Source organism: Centroberyx affinis, unplaced genomic scaffold (assembly GCF_046629955.1).
Source record: "Centroberyx affinis isolate AG114_WGS23_722 - 3 ecotype Tasmania unplaced genomic scaffold, CSIRO-AGI_Caff_v1 ptg003784l_1, whole genome shotgun sequence".
Classification (NCBI taxonomy): domain Eukaryota; kingdom Metazoa; phylum Chordata; class Actinopteri; order Beryciformes; family Berycidae; genus Centroberyx; species Centroberyx affinis.
In genome coordinates, this window is record NW_027281654.1 from 264,801 (window position 1) to 288,409 (window position 23,609).

At 39.2% G+C, this 23,609-nt stretch overlaps 1 protein-coding gene across 2 annotated transcripts in view; it reads right to left on the reverse strand.

Moving 5' to 3' along the window:
• Positions 1-4,544: 4,544 nt before the first annotated feature.
• The window catches only part of hook3 (hook microtubule-tethering protein 3), a 45,372-nt gene continuing 26,307 nt past the window's right edge, over positions 4,545-23,609 (reverse strand). Inside the window, exons 11-24 of one of the 2 annotated variants that reach the window (XM_071541087.1) lie at positions 23,504-23,591; positions 22,909-23,022; positions 21,665-21,775; positions 20,506-20,590; positions 20,133-20,202; positions 17,977-18,117; positions 17,385-17,472; positions 13,530-13,564; positions 13,234-13,316; positions 12,843-12,943; positions 12,599-12,703; positions 12,325-12,396; positions 10,780-10,916; positions 4,545-8,855 (exon numbers count right to left, since the gene is read on the reverse strand). In XM_071541087.1, coding sequence (XP_071397188.1) covers positions 8,840-8,855; positions 10,780-10,916; positions 12,325-12,396; positions 12,599-12,703; positions 12,843-12,943; positions 13,234-13,316; positions 13,530-13,564; positions 17,385-17,472; positions 17,977-18,117; positions 20,133-20,202; positions 20,506-20,590; positions 21,665-21,775; positions 22,909-23,022; positions 23,504-23,591 — 1,246 coding nt within the window. In that variant the 3' untranslated portion in view covers positions 4,545-8,839. Of the gene's footprint in view, positions 8,856-8,889; positions 10,917-12,324; positions 12,397-12,598; positions 12,704-12,842; positions 12,944-13,233; positions 13,317-13,529; positions 13,565-17,384; positions 17,473-17,976; positions 18,118-20,132; positions 20,203-20,505; positions 20,591-21,664; positions 21,776-22,908; positions 23,023-23,503; positions 23,592-23,609 lie in introns of those variants that run through there. The other variant, XM_071541089.1, reaches the window with a different exon arrangement.

The following is a 23,609-nucleotide window of genomic DNA, read 5'->3' on the forward strand; positions in this document are numbered from 1 at the left end:
GTGAAAGTGGTCTGTGTGTGTGTGTGTGTGTGTTGGAGGGGGGGGGTTAATGTGTCTATGGTTGTGTGTGCACTTGCACGTTAAAGTCTAGGGTCAGGTATCCACCAGGCTCCAATCCAGAGAGTTGAAACACCCGATCCATGAAGCCCATGTGTGTGTGTGTGTGTGTGTGTGTGTGTGTGTGTGGTTGTGTGTGTGTGTTGGAGTGTGTGTATCAATGAGAGCCTTGTGTTATCATACCCCCCCACCCCCGTCTGATTGAAATGTAAATTGAACGTGTCATAAAGCCCATATTGTCAGCCAAACGCTAAGTTATGAAGAAATAATAACAGGCTCTTTCATTAGGGAAATGACAGCTCTCATTTGCTCTGATTTTCCTCTCAGTGGAATGTTTCCATAATTACTTCAATATTGAGAGAGCAGAAAAAAAGAAACCAGCTGGGACGAATGACAACCTTTTCTTCGACCAATAACAATAATGTTCTTGAACTGACAGCATTTGCTGTTAATAGTAACAATGTTCTAGTGCAGAATTTTTGCACTCCCAATTTTGCCTTTGTTTAATAACTGACAGCTGACAGTCTCACCCGCTTTATGGGTAAGAGATTTGCTTTTCACTTTGACAGAATAGTTTGCATAGAACTCAGACAAAAATCCTAAATAAATGTTAAATAATTTTGTAGCACAGCAGATTATGGAAAAATCAAACTTGTGAGTATTTTCATAATAGGGCAACCAAATATGAAGAGGGCACATGGGATTTATAGGACTTTTGGAATAATATAACAGTCAACTATCTAATCAGACTTTATTGTCAAAGAAAGCTAAGACTAGTTCTGGCTGGTCTTGCTATTCACTGGACATCAATTATGTTTTTGCTCCCCACGATGAAATCAGAGGAGGGATTTTGGATCGGTCCGGTCCGTCTGTCCGTCCGGCTGTCTATTTGTCTGCCTATTCAAATGCCACTGATGAGATTTTGATGAAACTTCGGCGAATGATGTGTGTCATTGCTCTGAACAGCATTTTCAAAATTACACTGATTGGTCTAATAGGGGCGCTACAGCATTTGTTTAATTTTCTGCACATCACACATATCGGTAGTCCCATATGCATATTCAACAGATTTCTATCAGAACTGAGTCAGTTTTCCTCTACTGAAGCAGAGTGGGCCATGATTTGTATTTTACTCCTGTTAACTCAAGATCACAACTTAATTATCTCATGAGGTAACAAAAATTTTTTTCTCAAGATCACAACTTAAATGGATAACTGATTGTTTTTGCAATTTCTGCCTGTCATATCTTGACTAAAGTAAAATCTGAGCTGTTGATCAATCTCTCCTTCTGATATTGTCAATTCCACTTTAGTCTGTCTACACTCTGGCAACACCATCAAGCTTACTAGGTTTGCCTCTCATGAAGGCAACAGCAATGGGACAAAAGATGTGATCTCGGCAAAATTACAATTACATTGGAAACATACGCTTTTGCAACTTTTCATTTCACTGTTAACTTATACAGAGAATCATTTTAACAGTTCAATTCGGTAGAACTTTTCTTAACTCCTGGGGGCAAGTGAGTTATACAGCAATGCAAACAGAAACCTTCAACTTTACTTCAAAGTTAAAATTCCCTCACAGTGGCACAGTGAACAATATTAGTAACAACTAAAAGTATCTCTGCTCATGCTCATTGAATTAACCTGTATGTGGCAAACCTCACCTATCTGGAACCTAACTGGGATAAAATAAACCATGAAAACCACTGGCATACACTGTTTGACCCAGGTGTGGAAAGCATTGTCCCTGCACACTGGAGTGAAACCATCTTCTTCCCACTTGGGCACTCCATGGTGGGATCCAGTGGGAAACCAGAGAGGTGTGTTTTTATTGACAGCGGAGTGTCCCTGCAGGGTGGAGCTGTGCTGTGACATGTCAGGAGGAAGTTCCCAGAGGCAGAGGCTGCAGAGGGAAAGACGAGCTCTGAAGAGTCGAGAGCGGGACATCGATACAGGGAAGTTCCTGCGTCCACAGCCTCGAGGGTGTCCCGGGTTTGTTTCCCAGGCATGGCTGTGTGTGTGTGTGTGTGCGTGTGTGTGTGCGTGTGTATGTATGGGTTTAGGTCAACACTCAGGATTCAACTCATAAGGGAAGCAGACATTGCAAATCAAGAATGAACCTGAACTTATGCTCTGACCCATTGTTAATACATAACTATGAGAGAATAGTACTGTACTAGCAATAGTATTAGTATTTATATCAGGAAAAATGCCAGAACTAAGGAAAGGGTGGGAAATTCCCTATAGGCATGCTCTATTTCAGTGGTTCTCAACCTGGGGGTCGGGACCCCCCAGGGGGTCGTGAGATGATTTATGGTTTAAGGTGGTATTTTTTCTTATTTTTTTCCAACTGTTGCTTTTCTTGTGAAATACTGAATAGTTTTAAGCCTCTAGGCTTCCTCTGATAATTAATCAAATGAAACAAGCTGAAAAAGGAAAATCATTGTTTGGCTGAACTGTGACAGAGGGGTCATAAGTAGGCATGGCTTCATTTAAGGGGTCACGAGCCAAAAAGTTTGAGAACCACTGGTCTATTATAATGAAAAGGCAACATGTTTCCCTGTTACATTTAATTAAGCACATAGCTTAGATAACCTTGCCTGTTTCTGCATTGGGAATTAGAGAAATTTATATTTTTTATTTTTTAGGTCATTGTCAAGACACGGTTGTGAGAAAAAAAAAAAAATCTTGAATCTTCCCTCCCATCATATGCCTTCCATCCCTGGTTCACTATCTGTATCCACCATTCATTTTAGTCAATGCTAATTTGGCACATGAAGTTAAGACATGCTTTCTCTTTTCTTCTGCGCTACATACTGAGCTCAGACAAAACGTGTGATTAGCACTATCTGGTTTAATAAGTAACACAGAGGGAGTCATCTGATTAATCTCCTACTGACATGCCTCAATATACATATTAATGAGTTTAGAGGCACAAAAAGTCAGCGTCCCAGTTTTCTTTCCTCACTTTACACACACAAAAAATTGTGCGCCTGATTGATCAGAATCTTCAATTAAAAAATTTCTAGTTGTTCAGATGCCCGCCCCAAATCCTGCCAGAGCTTCTGTCTCCCTCACTACTTTCTCACAGTTCATTAAAGAATAAAAATAGGACTGGACAAGCCACTCTGCTTATAAAACAAAAAGCAGAATTAGCAAATATTTTAGTAGATCTTGGCCCAAGGCTTCCCAGCATCATTCGTCCTCTCTGTTTGAGGGTTTGACTTCCTCCAGATTACATGGAAGAACCAAAATGCCTGCTGTTCATCTGGTCCACTCTCTCTCTCTCTCTCTCACACACACACACACACACACACACACACAGGTGCATCTACAGAACCACATTCCCCATCTAGATACAAAATTCTGCTACACCTTTAAGCAGAAAGACAAAAAGACATACATTTTTCATTTAGATCACACACAGACGCAAACCAATTCGAAACACACACTGCCCTACAAAGGCAAAGTGCTTTCTCTGTGTTTTAAAAGTCAAAGGTCGAGACTAGCGTTTAGACTTCATACAACAAAAACTATAAAAACGATATCGTTAAATACTACAAACATAATCACAGTCCACTTCTGTATTAATATGACCGTTGTCAGGACAGGAGAAGAACTTTGATGTCATTGTTTTCACTTGTTTTCAACTAGTGTCACTAGTTACTGCTCTATGGTTTTATAGGGGAGCACAGCTACAGACAGAGGCCATCCAATACTTGTGCACATAGAAAGACACAAACACAGGAAAACACATTCACTGACACCCAGAAAATACACACTATTTGATGGTTTCTCCTTCCTAAAGCAACAGCTCTTGCATCGCTGTACAGAACAAAGAAGCTGCAGCTGGGTTTGGGAAGAGAGAAGCGCCCCTCCCTCCCTCCCTCCCTCCCTCCTTCTTCCCCTCCCTGGATCTCTGGATGGATCTCCTCAGCAGGGCCATGGGAACTGGATTAGGGTCAGTGACATTTTAATTAAATCAATTTATTTTTAAAAAGCATGCAAATAATGAAGTTATCCCCTAAACGAGGCAGTCACATTTGAGGTCGCAGATGCGTTTTTTTGTCCCACAGCCCCGTTTTAGTTTAGGTGTAACTATTTTAAATAGAGAGTTAATAGTTTGGGCGTTCACATGGAACCACAGATACAAAAATATTCTGTGAATGCGTGTGGTAAACGGCATAATGAAGTTGTCAAAAAAAACTATCATGGTTCACTATTTTTATTTTCCCCAATTTAGTTATTATTCCCACAATTACTACCCATGGACTGATTTCCCTTTGATATGACTACAACAATTTTATTATTTTCATTTATTTCCAGAGGAGGTACGATTGAATGTAGTGTATATTTTTGTTTTTACATGGCCCACAAAACAGACTAACCATCTAACACCACAAAACCAACTAACTATTAAAAACCACTAACTATGGTTTAATATATTTCATCCTATCATGACAAACAAAAACACACAAGCATGCTGAGTTTTATACAAGCTTTATTTACAATGTAATTTCCAAGTTTTGCAGTGTAGGAAGCACATTTTTATCAACAAGTCCTGAACGGACAGATGCTATATGAAATCCATCTAACTCTAAACAAGACCTTTTATTTTCTCCTTCTCCAATGGCCAGAAAGTTCCTCTACCACTGTCTCTCACATACAGTTATGTACATAGAGTATTTGTATACAAGCAATATAAAACTTGGCAAATGGAAAGGTTATTTGCTACTTCAGTTAAATGTTTAAAGATTTTCCTATGAGTAAAAAATACAGCAAACATTACAAGGTGGTGTGACAGATTCTGACATGTTGACAGCCTTTTGTTGTTTGTTTTCTCTCTAACACACGTCTGACTGTCCCACACTGGGACTAACAGCCAAGTAACACTAGGGAACACCGGGCTACTGGGCACTCATTTTGGCTTATATGTGTGTAAAGCAATATGTAAAGTATTAGCATGAGCTTTGCAATGTTATTGTGATCTTCATCTGGTATTTTGCAATTCCAAACAGGGATGGTAATTAAGGATTTGTCGTCTGGTGAGTGTACAAAGCTGTAAATTGTCTCTATAAAGCCACATTCAAACTTTATTGAGAACAATTTGACATTAACAAGGACTGGAAATTATATTCACAAACTAGTGGGCTGCTGACAATACCGACCATGGTTACGTTACTGTAACTCCCTTCTAATAGTCTCTCATTATTTGCCTCAAGGAGCTAATAAGCCAAGTATATATATACACACACACATGTATAAGCAACAAATGAGTGCCAAATGTGCAGTGGCTGATTTGATGGGGGATGAAAGGGGACAACATCCTTCCTGATAAAGGAAGTTATGACGTGTGTCTGCTTTCTTTTAGGAAATATTTCAAAAACAATGCTTCAGTGTCTCCCCACCATCCCTGATGTTAAATTAAAACAGGTCAACCAGGGTGTGTGTATGTGTATGTGTGTGTGTGTGTGTGTGTGTGTGTGTGCTCCATATGCAGATCTCTTATCAAATCTTTGACCTATGGGGATGGACGGTTAGGAGAGTCCTGTGTGACTTAACTTACAGTTCAAACGGTAAAGGTTAATGACAGGTGGTTTAGAAACTAGCTATTTGATTTTTTTTTTCCATGTAAGAGACATGCAAAAACCCAACTACCGACAGAAACCAAGTAGACACCTGGAGTTGTTAGTAGACACCTAACAACCTCATTTATACTGAAAACTCAAATGTTATTTTAATTTTCACTTGTGGGACACAGATTTTATATATTTTCTGTCTAAACAAGGAGTCTGATTTCTCCTCGTTTAGTCGAGATGAGTTTTCCAAACATCTTTCCAATGCAATTATATACTGTATGCAAATAGAACAGTGAAAATTTGATTATTGCAAGTGGGTCCAGAATCAATTCACTCTCATTTTTAGTTAAAGTGGAAAATGTGCTTCTTTTGCTAATGATAGAACATTAATTTTCAGACTGGACATGACAAGTTTCTTACAGGAAAAGTTTTGACTCTTTTTTTTTTTTTTTTTTTTTAAGAAAATGATCTTCCTAAAAAGACTGACGGAGGTAAATTTGCCCTATTTTTCTCATTTATATTGATCTGCACTGGCACCATTAACAAAACCTTTGTGTCATTTTCACCACATGGAGACGAGTTTTCCTTTCATACAAGACAAACACCGCATTATCATCTTCATCCTCATCCTCCTTTTGTTGCATAATACGGGCATGTAACAGTATTTTGATCCAGTATGAAAACTCCACATCCACAGTAACAGTTTAAGGGGTGAGATAATAATAATACTAATAATAATAATAATAATAATAATGTAGCACTCTTTAAAACAATGTTACAAAACTGCTGTACAAGCCGCAGAAGAATAAATAAGCCAAAAAAATAACAAAAATGCATGGCATGAATTAAACCAATACACAATATAACAATTATGAGAGTAAAATTGGTTATAAAAATATAATAATAGGAATAAAGCCCTCATTAAGCCCACCTAAATCTAAAATAGGACAGATTTTATGTGTCTAGCACAGACACATAAGGACTTTGTCAATAAATGTATCACATGGATGAGGATTAAGCTCATCTGAAATGGCAAATAATTTTTTTTTAAATAATATAAGATAGGCCTCAAGGGGCAACATATACTCTTCTATGACTGCCTTTATTCCTAATAAAACCATCATGTCTTTCTTTTTTCAATATCAGGTTTTTTTTTTAAAAAGGCACTGCAAATTGACCAATAATATTAAACCATATCTTCCATTCAACTCGGTGCATGACTTTAGGCCTATAATATGCACTTATCATTGTCACTTCAGTGTTAATTTCAGTTTGTCTTTCCTACCTGTCTCTTATAATCTTAATGAGCACTGTCAGTAAAACTTAAATAGCAAGTACAAAACAAATAAACTGTACAGAAAATGTACAACATCCAGCAATACCATAACAGTTAACGGTTTTCCTATGCATGACATTATCATTAGTTTCTCATATAACTCACGTCCTCACAAGCACTAGCCATAAAAATGCAAATATTTACGCGAGCTAGCCAACTTCTTCCATAAACGGCAGTAATGGTAGGAATAAATCTAGAACTACTTGGAAGTTATTTTCACAGAAGTTGTCCCATTGACTTGCATTAACAAAAGCACCCAAACACAAACACGGGGCTGTTACAAATCGCCCGGCATGAAAACTTTTGGAATGTGTTACGAGGGGGTTTGACCTGTAATCAACAGGATTCACAGGCTTTTCACAATATTTACCCTTTCTATATGTTAACAGGTTAGCCCGCTTCATTTGATCATGTGTCTATACTCTGTACGGGCTAGGTGGGGTAATGTATAGTTTTGTATTTTTTAATCCTTTAGACAATATTTCCATCAATTAGGTCATGCATTCATTTTTTGTTTTTTTTCCAATCCAATGTGTAATTTTCAGCAGTGCTTCTTGCTTTAGGCTCCATTAGATAATGTAGCCAATTTAACAAAATTTAAACTCAGTAACACTATATGTACATTTTACCGAAAAATAGGTGGTACACTCTGACATGAGAAAATACATCTTCATGGAAACTTTCAAGTAGGCTTAATGGGGGCTTTTATCCTGTATAAAAGCAGACCTGTAACAATGTTATTCAATTTTTTTTAAGAAGACATTGATTTTGCCATCCTATGCTCCTCATGCAAGGTGTCCAAAAGCCTCGGAGACAGGAGAGCAACTCCTTTCCTCCTAAACTCATTGTACACTCACTAATACTTGAGGTAAAAGCACTTCTAACATGTTATCTGGTAACATGGTGAGAAGCGGTCAGGCAGAATCATTACCTGTCAGCCATGTGCTCTTCTCAAAAGGTGACACAGTGACAGAGACAGGAGAAAAGCCATATACCTTTTTTTAGGGGAGCTGACTCCATCTTGTTATGCAGACTGGTCTGCAAGCTACAAACATTATAAACTAAAACAACACTTAAAATTAAAAAATAAAATAATAATAAAGAAAATAGCCAATCGCTTGATCTTAAGTCATTGTCAAATAAAACGGAAGAACTCATATATATATACTCCACTTCCCAAAGATTTCTCTCTCATGGATCATCTCTCCTACAACCATTGTTCTGAACCAAGAACAGATACATGGAAATATGTCACTGAGGTATCCTGAAACAGCCAGCCAACATCAAATTATGCACAAATACTACAAAAAAAGGCCTATTAATTAATCAACTGTTTGATTGATTGACTTATCATTACAGGCCAACTATACTGATAGGGATAGTTCTGCCTCTGTCCTCCAAATCTGCGCCTTAGGTTGAATCATGATGGACTTGTTGCGGTGTGGAAGCACAAGCAGGCATGTCCATGAAGAGTAAGGGAGGAGGAGGAGGAGGAGGAGGGGGGGGGGGTGAGAGAGAGGAGAGGACAGGAGAGGAGAGGAGAATTTGAAAGGAAAGGAGGCTGAAGAGGAGAAAGGAGTTGGAGGGGAAGAAAGGAGTCTTTGGAGGAGGTTTGCATTTTGAATGGAGCCTCCGTCCCTCCTCAGGCTTGCCTGGAAGTTACAGTACATGACGCTGCAGAGGGTTGTTAGTGCTCATGCTGCTGGTGGTGTGTTGGTTATTCGCAGGCTCAACTCAATACAAAGTCATGCAAACGGCAGGCAGGCAGGTAGTTCATGCATCGCGCGCCTCAGCCCGGCCAAGCCCGGCCCAGTCCAACCCACGCCAGGCCAAACCAGGCTTGGCCAGCTCACTGGAGTGCCAGTCATGCAGTGACATTGCTGTTGAGGGAGGAGAGAGAGTGAGAGAGAGAGAGAGAGAGAGAGAGAGAGAGAGAGAGAGAGAGAGAGAGAGAGAGAGAGAGAGAGAGACACCAGTCAGATAGCAGGGCCTGCATGTTTCAGTCCAGTACTCCAGGCCCTCATTTAGACAGGCACACAGCAAAGCGGCAGGGTTAACATAAAGGCTTCTTCAGGTCCAAAATGTCAATCATGATGTGCCAGGCAAAACAATGGAGAGGTGAGGAGAGAATGGATTAAAGACAAAATGAGAATGGTTAGGCATTCCTATTAAAATTCATTAGGATTTAGTGACACAGACACGAGGAGAAGATGTGGGTAGTAGTAGTAACACTGATAAATAACACACATCAAAAAATATGTAGCGCTTATTCTGTATGTAGCTAGGTGTAGTGCTTATCCAATCACCTTTCAACAAACCTTGAAAGACACATTTTTTGCAAAGACGGTGATCCTCAAATGATATGGAAATTAAGTCCATGTCAATATGCTACATTGAATCCAATCCATCCCCCGTTGACTCACTGGTATTAAGGGACATCAACTTGATCAAAAAGGCAGCAAACTAATGTGAGGAGGGAAGCCTCCAGTGTTGCAAAGGCAACACTGATGAAACATCGTGATTACATGTAAATACAACACTAATGGCACGTAAGATGCTGTCTGAGACAACCTGATAAATGCTGGTAAAGCTGAAGCTATTTGAATCCGTTTAACATACTTCCCACTTTGCTTCACAATGGCTCAACGTTCTTCAAGAAACATCACTGAAACCAGTTTACTTTGTTACACATCACACTGATCTGTGCCGCAATCTACCAAACTCTGCAGTGCATTTTATGGACTGCATCTCTTTTATCACATCAAAGACTTGAGCGGTTATTTCAATGATTTCTTGGGAATATGCTAAAATTTAAAATTATTGCTGCATTGTGTTTCCAACTAAGCCTTTAGCCGTAGGTTTCCACATCATATAAGCCCATTAGAGATCATTCGACCCATTAAACATTCAAAGCAAACCCGAACACTTACAGTAACACACATGATTATTACTATACATCATCCTACACCCCTCTGTACTTGTTGCTCCTTACTGATCCCATTCCACAGAACAAGACATTATGACATAAGACACTGCAGAAGAGCAACTTTCCGAAAATATCTTCCATTTGTACACAACAATTCAAAAGACCCGACAAATATATGATGAAAAATTGCTGTCATCTGCTTAAAGCTACATCCTAGAATTAAAACAGACGACGCATGACAGAAATTCAAAAACTCCAAGTCAAAACAACAAGCTGAACCTCAAACGGGATAACAGGTAGAGATGTGCATAAATACTGCATGAACAGGTAGAGAAGTTTCTCAAAACGAGAAAAGACAGTATGTTTTCAAGAGGATAACAGAAAATTGGGTGTTGTCGTTCTTCTCCGCCTCGGGGTCCAGATCGCTCACCTGTGGGGATGCTGATACAGTGTGGCAAGAGCTTGTCACAGCGTACAGGTTCGGGGAAGTCAGCGTTGGGGCGGGAGAGGGTTGGAGTGGTTAGTCAGACCTTCCAATTATGTCTAGCGTTTGGGAAAGGAGGGTAGGAGCTAAAGCGGATATGGGTTGGGGTGCGGAAAGGGTAGAAGTCTGGCGTCAGAGGAGTCAGAGGTGAAATATGCTTAGTCAGGAATAAAAGTGGTTCAAGTTTTGGGCAGCCTTGGCATCTCTACCTCAAGGATCTGACACAAGAAGACAAAAAAAAGGGAATCAATGGGCAGAATGAAGGAAAACAGGAACCTCCGTTAGAAATGAATTGGAATAGTGTGCCTCAGAAAAAAAACTGGCACATCTATCTAGGTTTAAGGGAATTGTAAGGTAGTTTGGCGTGGTGTTTTTCTGCCCTGGTGCTGTCTACCTGGCGGTAGCTGGCTGGACGTGGCCTGGGTAGGACCGGCGTGTGCTGGTGGCCTGTCTCTGCCGGGCCAGGAAGGACTGACCGGAACCAGTGTTGGCCAGCCTGTCTTCAGCCGCCTTCTTCTGCAGAGACATTCCCTGGGAAGAGAAACAGGTGGAGAGGATGCTTAATGGAAAAATACACACACCCAAGAACTTTCCAGGTGTAAGGCAGGCAGAAAGAAATAATAATAATGATGAGGATGGATAGTCCAGCCTTCAGTATGTATTACAGGACAATGAGTAAATGGAGATACAAGAGCACAATATGAGCCGGAAATTCAAAAACCATGCAGTTGTGGCTTGTATGTGAAGTCCACATTACAAGACTGGGCCACCAGGATGCCAACAACTTCAGTGTTAAACAGTGTCAGCAGGAGAATATTACTGATGATACTAATGATACTATTCTGCATCCAATATTACTCAGGGCATACAGAGTAACACAGGCACAGAAGTGTCAGCAGAGAATCAGTAAATGGTCTACACTGCCCTCTAGTGGTGGAAGTGACTTCATGTATGATCTATGAAAGCTGAATTTATTAAAGACATTGATGCAGGACTACAATATAGGGCCGAGGCAAAAATAGGGTTATCATATTGGTATAGTTTCCTCAAGTACTTAAATTCAATATAAATTATGTGTGTAACATCATGTGTGACATCAGAAAATATGCTACTAAAATGTATTTAATTTTTTACCTTTTTTTTTTTTACCTTTTTCACATGTAGAAAGATGTTTAATCTCTGAGGAAAAACTGACATCTCAATAATTTCTGGCCAATGAATCCAAACTAATGGTCTAAATCAACATTTTCCATTAATAGTAATTAATTAGATTGGCCCTTGGCTCAGATGCTTGAACGTAAGGTGAGCAAAGTTTTACTACTTACAATCAACCTGCTAATAATACTTCAACTAGCTAGTGAGCTCACTGCATATAGGCAGATGAGTAGAGTGCAACAAGGCAACAAACAGAAACTAACGTTTTTGTCCATTGGCAACAGTGGCTGATGTGACCCAACATTTACCAACCACTTTCACTGTTTTAACGGCCAACTAGGCTTTTAGAATAAAACAGAACCTCAAATTGAGGGTTGGATATCAGCCAAAGTGCCCGGTGGAACAGACAAACTTACCAGCCACAGACAAAATTTACCAACATTTGTATGGCAGCTGGTGTTAATTTCGCACTCTGATTGCAATCTCTGTGACAGCACAGCCAGCTATTTTTTTAAAAGACAATGTTGCGCTTTGCTCTTGGGGTTGGCTGCTGGTTTGTGTAATAATGACTTATTTCATTAAAGGGGTTGATGTTTAGATTTTAATCTTTAAAAGTGGTTTTACAAGGGAATCAATTAAATGTGGGATGAATGTGTGCATCACTTGTGAGTTTCTCCCCGTTTTTTTTTTTTTCCTTCTTGGCCCCACATCCCTGTGTCTTAATATGTGCCATGACTTAAAAAAAAAAAAAAGGTTAGTTTCAGACTATGTGTGGCCTTCTTACCATGTTGTACCAGGCTGACACAATCAGTTTCTCCTCGTGGTCTCTCTGGCTCTTCGTCTTGTCCATCTCTTTCTGTTTGGAGGAAACAACGTAAAACCCATGAAAATTGAAAGTACTGTTTTAAACTACATTATAGTATTACACAGTGGCTACTTCTGTAGGAATTTGGATTTGTCACGATTTTACATGCTTGCCCCACTCCACTCACTGATGGATCAATGAAATGACTGATTAATTAATTGATCGAGTGGTAGCTGAAGTGCAGATTGATTACCTCCAGTGAGTGCAGCATCCTGTCCTTCTCCTGCAGCTGGTTCTTCAGGGCCTGAACCTCTGGACCTGAACCCTGGTTCTGCTTGGGGTCCAGGGTCCGGATCACCTGAAGAGAACACACACAGTTTAACACACAGGTGTTTATGTTGGCCTACACCTAGAGAAACTACCAACAGTCAAGAGAACAGTCTACAATAGTAGTTTATCAGTAGGACCTTTGGTAATAAAATGAATAATAAACTCACGCTCTTGGCTTTTTCCAGGTATTTCTTATATCTCTCCTCCATCTGCTTCATGTCATCGTCTTTCTTCTTCAAGGCCTCCTCCAGCTCCTCCACTCGTTGGACTGAGTGGGAAGAACACAAAAGATTTAGAGTTTATTTTATTTTTCTTTTATTGTGATGTTCTTTTACGTTCTACCACACACACACATTTTATGTTTTTATTCGGTTATGCACAGAGTGATAAATTATTCTGTGTCTCAGTGCCATACTGTGATTTCTGTATTGTGATGTCATGCGTTACATAATTTCAAATTTAAAAAAACAACAACAAAAACAATGGATAGTAGTGGAGGACTGAGGTCAACAGGCTTCAACTGCACTTCACAGAATTCAACAGCGGCTCCGAACTCACAGCTAGCGTTGTATTTGGGCTCCATGTCGTCGATGAAAGCATTTTTCTTCAGCAGCTCGTTATTCAACTCGCGCAGTTTCTCCCTGGTAGAGAGAACAAAGCATTGACAACAGAACACTTTCTGGCCTAAATCTGTCCAATATCCCATGTTTATAAGCTTGTCAGTATTTCAGTATGAGCATAGATTTGAAATCTTTTCAAATCAGCTTTCAGGTTATCCAGACTAAGCAAAACATAGTTCTGAGTCTAATTTCAGCAAACTAAAACAGTCATTAATCAAAAAAAAGATAACTTACATGTGGTCTTCATATTTCTTCTTCAGAATAGCAGACTGAAAAAAAACAAATAAACATTAACTTTTACAACGTATTCAATCTACTCTGAGTTTTCAAAAGAAGCCCTGGAAATATTCAAATGGCCACTCTGTTGGATTAATGCAGGAGTTGATACTGCACTGCACCACACTGGAACAGCAGCAATTTTGTCTCTATGGTTCATCTTTATACGGGCAGCCAAATGAAAGACACGACAAAAGACAATTTTGTGATTAGTTCTACTTTGATAAGTGGACAGCTAACGGCAAATACATTAGGTTTAAGTCTTATCCAAGATGATAAGGACTGAGCATCATAACATCTACAGCATATCATGACCAAATACTTTCACATGGTTGAGAGAAGTTCAAGCACAGTATCCAATTCGTTTAGGTTCAAAAGGCTTTGTCATGGGTTTCATTACGGGGACCTCGATCTGACAAAATCCTGCATATTTGCCTTGGCATCCAACAGAGGGCAGTACAGAGCAGATAATGTTTACAATACAGAACCATACTGGCAGAATACTAAATCAAAGTTCTGGTATGACTGTAAACAAATAACCAAGAGAAACCTAACTGTGTTAATGTATGATTTTATGCCTCAAAACCAAACTGTGTGGTTGATAAAATGATTTTCCGGATTTGATTATCATGAAGAAAATTTACAAGCAGTCAAGCCATAGAATGAAAAACAAACTTGTTTTTTTTTTTTTTTTTTGAAGTGTTCTAAATAATCTTTTTTTAAGAGTCTATAAAGGGATATCCTTAGGCAGTGTCACTCTCCTCTGTGGTATTAGATGTGGTATGCGGCAAAATCATGTGAAACCAGATATCTGCAGAGTATTGGAAACAGGATTTCATGCTCAGATTGGCTCTAAATCAGAAGGTAACAGCAAGGAGGAATCAGGAGGAAACGGGGACCTCGGGATTCTACATGGACAAAAGATCTAGCTGTAGAGGGGAAAAGATGCCTCAGGACTGATTAAAGATGACTCTAAATATTTCTAATAGGGAAAAGATAACTGGAGAATCTTGAAGGAGACAACTAGTATGAGAAAAAGGACTTATTATTCCACGTGTAGCAACTCAACGTAACAACTGCACAAATTGTAATAATGTGCATAAGTTAGTGAAATTCTGAAACCAATGTAAGAACCTCTTTGCAAATAATGTAACACGTTACAACATTAATGGCCATAATTATTTTATGAATTAGCAAAGCAACAATGTAGCACATTTTTTGGTAAATAATGTAATAAAATCAACTCATAACGTTATAACATGAAGTTAGGAGCAAATTTCTGGTTAATAATATTAAAAAACATCAGTTTTCCCCCCAATGGGACCATAGACTCCTATGGCATTTTTGTTACGTCAAGAACAAAATTGCAAGACTGGATGAATTGCAGCCATATGCAGAATGGCAAGACAGGACACTTTTTTGGAATTTTATATTGTGTGTGTATTCTCAACATTAGCCCATAATCTGATCTTTTCCATAAGATATGGCACTCAAAATAAATTTGACGGATAGATTTTGGTTTCGTATTACATTATAGTCTTGAGTTCTTACACTATTCTGTACATTTTTTTATGATATAACTAACATAAAACAAAATCAAAAAGTCTTCATATTATGCACAGTTATTACAATATGCTTGTTTGTTACATTTTGCTACACGTGTTTCAGGAGGCCTAAAAAACCACTGCAAACATTAAGTCTAAAGCAACATCAGCATTTGGAAGTACTAACTCTACAGGAGGGAGTTTGTTGGGGATCTGCAAGTCATACTTACTATAGTCTGATAGTGGGAGCGAGTGAAAAGAAAATGGACAACAAATGATTTACTGAATGGAAGGAATCACACACCTGCCAACCATGGACGATTTTTCAGTACCACATCCATGGTATAAACCGGTAGAGTCTCTTCCCTATCTTTATACCTGCAGTCTGACACATCTGCTCCTTCAATCACCGACTACCTCAACTAGTTATGTTTGGCTGAGAGTTAATGGTTGACTGGGAGACAAACTGCCCTTTTGGAGATAATCAGGATTACTCCAGTGGGAATTAATGCACCTTGTTTGTGATCTAAAATCCAACTATGTCAAGCCGGTTGAGATGAACAGGTGCATCACTCTCTTTTAAATGCTGATGTGGTACAGTTAGACCTTCAGACATACCAATGAAAAGAAAAGGAAGACTTAAATGATACCGCAAAGTACAAATGAACACAGTTGATGACAACTGAATTAGGTGGCAAACCACAAAGTTTCTCATTGCTCAGATTAAATCAGGGGTGATGATGCATTAAGGAAATATGTTTTTTATTGTTTACTAATATGTTTTTCATACATTATCTATGAAATGAAGTGTGGATACAATAAAAAAAAAGTGTTGTGCCTGTTCATCCCGCTGCATTTTCCACATATTTTAACGACAGCACCTCAGCTCTGGTGGCTTGAGCAAGGACACTCATAGTCAACACCATACTAATGATTTACTATTAATGGTATGCAAAATGCGTACAGGTTGGCAGGAATGGAACCAGGTACCCCCGGAAACAGAAAACATTTAGTGTTTATATTTTTTAGGTTAATCAGGTTAATCATGTAGCAAAGACACACAGCAGTTGATGGAAGATGGCGATGGACATGCATGCAAGCTCTCTCACACACACACACCACCTTCTTAAGACCCGTTACAACATTTTAGACAACTGCTCCTCCTAAATACCACTTGTCCCTTACCATGGAGTAGTTTAGAGGAGACAAGGAAATCATAGAGCATCATAGAAGACACACCAGTTGATTATGTCAATATGTACTATGAATATAAATTACTGTTGCTGATTTTCATGTAACTGATTGACACTTTTCTTATCATTATCACCCAAATTTATGGTTTTATCATTTCACATCCAACAAGCACAACATTTTTTGCTGGCCACATGTCAAACAATAATGTAATTTACTTCCTGTAGAAGACACTCCTTGGTATCCACCGCTGACGAGACACAAGGAGAAGTTTTAAGTAGCTTCTCTCCCAGTCTCCACTATTTAGACAGCAGGTGACATGGCAGCCTGAACATCGATCTCCAGGTCACAGAGGAAACGGGGTAGCGGAGGAAAGGTAGTGGGGTGATTTTTTTGAGCTTTGAGATGCACTCAAGGTGGTGCAATCCCAAATATCACTACTTCCTTGTAATGCCACTGATGATATGAAGGCCCTCATTCCAATCAGGCATTCCAACAAGGCTTGTGGCCATCCATAGAAAACTACTACCTTTCCAATGCTACAACACACAGATTATGTAACCACACACACACAAACACAGAAAAACAAGACCACCACAAACATGGATGACATGGGTGTTAGAAAAGGTTAGTGTTAGGAAGAGTTAGTTACACATCACACAACAAATGGACAACTATAAATAAAAGGTGATTTTAATTGTTTCTATGCACAAGGACAAGAGCTGAACGCACGCACCAAAAAAAATAAATGAATAAACAAATGAAGGCGTTACTCATTTAGCCTTCGCACTTTTGTGAGCTGCTTTTGTTGACGGGAACATTAACTTTTTTATTTTAAATTAAATATTTGAATCTGGAGCCAAAACGGTGACAGAAGTTGTTTTTTTCCCCAGATGGTAGCAGTCTTGTTGTAGAAGGTTACAAATAGGATTATCTTTACTCACCATCACCAACTACATGTAAAACGGAATTTGAATTTCTGTGGTTGTTGCCAACAGTTCAACCAGTATCAGTGTTCAGCACACAATACAAAGCCATACAAGACCCTCACATATGGTGTTGTAGTTGTACTACTTACATCATCTGCTTTGGAGCCCTGTTCTTGAAGATTCTTCTGTAGCTCCTCTACCTGACTCTGTCCCTCCATCAGGCGCTGATTTATTAACCTTAATAAGAAACACACATAACATCAGTTTGACAACGTAGTTTTAATGAGGCAGTCAGCATACTGAAACATGGGTAGTGGTAGATCAAATTTTAGAAACATTTGAGAAACAAGCTTGTGGCTGAATGGGTATTGATTCAAATCCATGGATTGACAAACAAAATCCTGGAGGGGGAAATAAATTGCTCCAAGCTTCCAAACAGGAAACCAAAATCAGGCCACAAGCAAAATGTGGCTCTCATTTAGAATTTATTTAACAATCCCAAGGATTCCAGGTAGTAAAATATTTTAATTTGTTACATTTTGAAGCAATTTAATAAGACCTTGGGTGCTACTGAGAAAAAAAAATTGAATGTAGACGCTAACAATTTGACCCTTGGCCCTCTGTTTAGACAGTCCTGCCCAATGTATGTACTCATTATCACCTTCAAATTAGTTTTTTTTTCTGCTGTTACCACCCTGACAGTCTGTGTGCGTTTCTGTGTGTGTCTCCATGCTCTCTGACCTGTTTTCCGTCTCCAGTTCATTCTTTCTGCAGTTGGCATCCTCCAGTAGACTCTGCAGCAGAGCGATCTTCTCATTGTCCGATCCCTCCTGGGCCAGCTTCAGCATCTTGTTCTCATGCTGAAGACGAATCAGATGTTCTCTACAAAACGACATGGGACAGCAGCAGGTTAAATGTGATATTTCACTTCATTTCATAGAATATTTTAAGTGCACATATCTCCACAGTAGTCATTAACAGTAAGTCATTAATTAATTGGCATTATTAAATGTACACCAAGTATAAAAAGGGTTGAGAATACACAGACTTCATTAAGCAGTATAGTTCTATTCAGTATACTAATTTGATAGAATGCCTGTGGAAACTGGTAGAGTGCACCCAGCTTGCACTAAAAAACTGTACTCAGTAAACGCCTAAATCTGACAGCACCAGTATTGTGGAAAATGTCTGACAGTCAACCTGCAAGTCAGTCAGTCAGCCAGTGAGATGCTGTTTGAAACTCAGTCTGTCAGGTTGACCCAAGTGTTGATAAGGGGTTTGTCTCATAGGTCCGTCTGCTTCATGTTTTTTCTTATTCAAGTTTATGAATAGCTTTGCCTCTCTGTTTAAATACTTAAGATACTTTACCTATTCATCCATCTATGTGTCCATCTACCTATCAAATAGATAAGACATGATCTGTTTTTCTGATAGCGTTTAGTACAGTCTGTCTTTTGAGTCCTGTTTTTTTCTAGGTGTGGCTGCTGACTCCTTGCCAACTGGAGAACTGACTAAATGTTTCCAGACATACCAGATTCACAGCTGCTGACTAAGACGGGCTAGGCTAAGAAAGGCAAAGCAAGACTTCAGTAGAGGGTCCTGTGTAGCTCATTAGGTAAACTATCGCACCAACACCGTCAGAGTTAGAGCTTTGATTCCCGCTCTGGCATAGATTGAGAATAACAGTGTTTCCAGCTGTGGCTCCTGTTATAATGAGAAAACTGGCAGACAAGAACTAATCCCTCATACAGAGGCTCCTTGTATAGGCAACAGGTTGGATCCAGGGAAAATGCACAACATATGCTGGCCTTTTCACTCTGTTATCACTTCAGGACTCAGAAAAGCTTACTGAAATTAGTAACAAGTCAACAAGATGACCAACGATCAATATATCTTTCTCACACAAAACATCTCTCTTGTACACTCTTACTTCTTTTAATTTCTCCACCTCCTGTGATAAAATAACCTCAGATTAATCCTAACCTCAGCCTCAATATCAAGTGTGTGAGCAAGTGAGAACATGAGATGGTGAGCTCAGTAAAACTAGCCTGATTTTGATAAAATAACTTATATCCATATCGCCATGTTTTTTTCTTCTCATTATCCCCATTTGGTAGTCTGGGATTCAGAAAACAATATACTGCAGTGCCAAGCTGGCAGTCATCTCAGAAAAACTTTCTAGGTTCACTAGGGTTGAAAAAGCTGTCATGCTTTTGTAAAAAACATTCCCTGACCTAATCAAACCACGGCCACTAGCAGGCCCGGCAGGCTGCGCTGCCAGCAGGAAAACCAGCCCTCTTGGAAAGCAGCAGCCCGGCTGATGTAACTCACGCATCTGGAGTCTAACCATTACATAACTCACTATACATACACAGCTCGCTTTTCAGGCCCGGCTCATCTGCCTTAAAACGGTGGAGGGAGCAACAACAGGAAAAGCCTAGAGGCTATCTGGCTACATGGAGAACAATAACACACACACACACACTCGCACACACACAAAAAAGGTCAGTGCCAAACAGACCAATGTAAGGTCAAAGGTGAAGAACGGGGCCCGACTGAATTTAAGGGAGTGAAGCTTTGAAAACATAAACTTTTAGAATCAGCCCCAACAGCCGTTTTAAGCAGCTTTCAAATCTTTCCCTTCTCTGATGTGATGTTTTCATGAAATACTGTATCAAAAACTATCTTCTGAATTAGATTTCTTTTGTATAAGCATGTCAACAAAGGTCTTTATGGAGCACAAAACACACAGAACACAAAATAGCCTATGAATGTCCAAACACACACAAACAAACCCACACCTCTCCTCTCGTTTTTTTTTTTATTATTCTTTGCTATTCCCTTTCTTGCCCTGTCAAGCACGTTTTGAAGCAAAAAGTGGGGTTCAAAAGTCATACCGAATCTCTGGGGTGGTGATCTCAGCAGCGAGCGAATCAGAGCCCTCGTTGCTGGCCAATGGGAACAGACCTGGACCAAGAGATAGTATTGTTAGTAAAGGGGAAACAAAACTATGCAGGTACTCTAGCTTCTAGATAGCAGATAAGTGTGTATTCAAAACTGGAATTTAGCCTTGAAAAAGCCCATCATTCATATTTAGTCATTGTACTCTGACAAGTATGATGAGTCCCTTCTCTTAAAATATTAATTTGTTATTTCATAAAACATTCTTTTTTAGTCAGATTGCCTTGATTCACCAAGTACAACAGTTACACAAAGACATGGGGACTACTAGTTCTCTTTTTAATTTATTTTACCATTTATTCATTTTACCTGAGGTGAGCTGTCCCTCTTGGGCCTGGACACAATGCAGCTCCTCAATAGTCTCTTTCAGTGAGTCTCTCTCTGTCCTCATACGCTAGAAAGGGAGAAAGAGAGCAAAAATGTGTGAATGAGTAATACACAATCAGACACAAGTACAGAAATAGGGCAGGGAAATAAACACCTGCCAAGCGGCAAATGGTGGTAAAACCGGTCTTTCTCCAATTAATAATTTAGGGTCACCCGCCATACCGGCCGGTAACTTTTTCAGACTATAATGGTAACTTTTGAATGGCTCAGTTATCTACAGTCTTTGGCTTTGCCTTTTCTCAAACTTTGTCCCTGCTGACCACTGTCTGACCCTGAGTAAATCCATTCAAACCACAACAATGGTTGTATCAAACAGGCTCCTGACTGGCTGCCTGTCACGCTGGCTCCACACAAAACAGCAGCATCTACTTCTGCAAACTTTCCTCCCGTTTCTCTGCTGCCTGAATAGTTAATGAGCCTAATTAACACACAGCATCTGATTCTACACACAAAATAACACGGCAAAGGGGTGGTGTGGCATATTTCTATGAAAAATGTATATCTATTGCCTGTAAAACTATTCTTAGTATGTACATTTAATATTTTATCCGAGTAAAGTCACAGAGTCTAGAAGAATATGATTAATATCAGTGATACACAACTGGTGAGAAAACATAACCACGACTGGACAGTAGCAAATAAAAACAAAACAAAAACAGACTTTGATGCCTTCAATATAGTACATAGGAATACTAGGCTTTTGCTTTGAGATCATTGCAGTGAACCTTGTTACACTAATTCCATCATTTACGTTTTCATGGGAACATACTCATTTTGTAAAAAAAAAAAAACAAGAACAACTTTTGAGAGATAAAATCTCATTTGGACAGCAGCACTATGCTTGGCATTGCAGAGCTGGTATGTCTGGCTTGACGAATAACAGTGATACACCATGTGCTGTATGCAAACCACAGGTTTTCAAATAATTAACAGCACAGGGACAAGCCTGTGTTTCTTCAGCTTGTATCCCTACAATAACACTGACTCTGCTAATGTTAGTTCACTGAGGCGGCTCAATAAATGGGACCAGTTTGCCCCCCTGCCCCCTCAAAAAATAAATAAACAAACAAATGGTGCGTACATCTTTTTCTTTTTGTAGAGAGTCCACTTTCTCTTTGAGGCGTTTGTACTCAAACTCCATCTTGTCAGCCTTTTTAGACTCTTCTGACAGTCTGTTCTGAAGTTCAACCACCTGTACAGGGGAGAGAAGATAGTTAAAGGGGAGAAATTACTTTGTAAAACAGGTAAATGTAGCTATACGTATCTGTGTGCATATCATTGCCTCTAGAGGTTTCGTTGCAATGGTGGTTAGTGGTCAACTGATTTACCACATCCGTTGCCATTTCAGTACCATTTTTTCTTGTTATTCTGTTTGACTTGGTACTTTATTGTGATAAAACCACTTACTCTTAACATCTGGGCCTATGACAGTTTGTGTTCTTCGAGCCAATTAGGCTAAATGTTTTTATCATCATTATTTCACATTTTTGCAGGAACTGACATTTTTTTCTTTATGAAGTTAACTGAATGAATATAGGGGCAAATGTGTGGCTCTACCAGTCTCTTGTAAAGTGCCAGATGGTGCCTGGCAGCACTCAAATAAATGACAATATGGGTATATTTTTACTTTTGTCTCATTAAAAACATCAGTTTGCACTGTCACACAAGTGACATACAGAACATATGTTTGTCACTCGTCTGTAGCTTCCAGTCTCTTACTCTGTATTCGAGACAATGCTTGCTTGACAGGCCATGAGCCATCGTTACAAAAAAGAAGTAGTGGATGAATGTGTCAAACATTGGTTAAAAGGGACAACTTTCAACTGCACAGATTCTTTGGGACATGTGCTATGATTTCTTTTATCAATTATCTTTATACTTTCAGAGGCTTTAATTTTAAAGTTAACTTTTCAGCTACATATACAAATGCATGGTGGTCAATGCCCTTTATAAATCAATTTTATTTGCTGCACAAGATTTCACCTTCAAGTATTGTCTTTATAATGTTACATTTTTATATATTCTGCTAAAAAAGGTCAGAGTCCATTTACTTTCATCCTTTTTTTTAACTATGGTACTTTAATTTTGGTACTTTTCAATGTTCAAATTAATAAATGGGAGTCAGTTGGAGCTTCCAATTTAATTTTACTTGGTATAACAGCCATACTTGGAGTATATAAAGTTATTACACTTACAACAACACATTCTACCATACAGTACCAGCAAGCACATAAATTTATAAAATAAATTTAGAGGAGTGATGTAAACAGTAATTGTGCGTGTGAAAGTCAACACAGGTTGGCTCAATGTCTGTCACATGGTTACCTGTCTCTTGTATGTCTCTAGCTGGCCCTTGGTAGCATTAGCCTTACGTAACTCCTCTTCCAGACTGACTGTGTTCTGCATGTACATTGTGTTCTTCTCCTCCAAAAGCTTCACCTGAAAAAAAGAGAAAGAAAGTGTCTTACGTGTTTGAGTCCTTTGATTTCTCTGCCTAAGAATGTTGTTTTAGTAGGCCAGCCATTTGCCTGATCTTAATAGGCAAACCAGGAAGGAAACCAGTCGTATGGAAGTGGTCGCATGTTTGCAGTAAAAAGTATGAGCCAATTTGAGGCAGTCAGCAGAACATTAGCACTGTAGGCATGTTGTCCATCTGGCTCTGACAGTTCATTTCAGACACTGTTTTGAATTTCAGAACCTATGATCACAGATCAGAACACGTTTAATACATTGGACAGAAGGCAGAGCCTTTGCTGCCACATTGAAAAACTTTTCATGTGCTGCCAGTGGCAACAGGCGAGTCATCAAGCTCGGGTGGGTGGCGTATCACCCGTGGTGTCATTTTAAAATCTTAACAGTAATACCTAGACTGATATCAGTACCAAAGTCAAAATTTTGGTGTGTCTGTGTGATTGTGTACCTGTTTCCTGAGAAGTCCCAGGTCCTCCAATTTCTTCTTATAGTATTCCACCATGCCCTCGAGTTTTGATACTTTGTCTGATGAATGTCTGAGGAGGGAACAACAG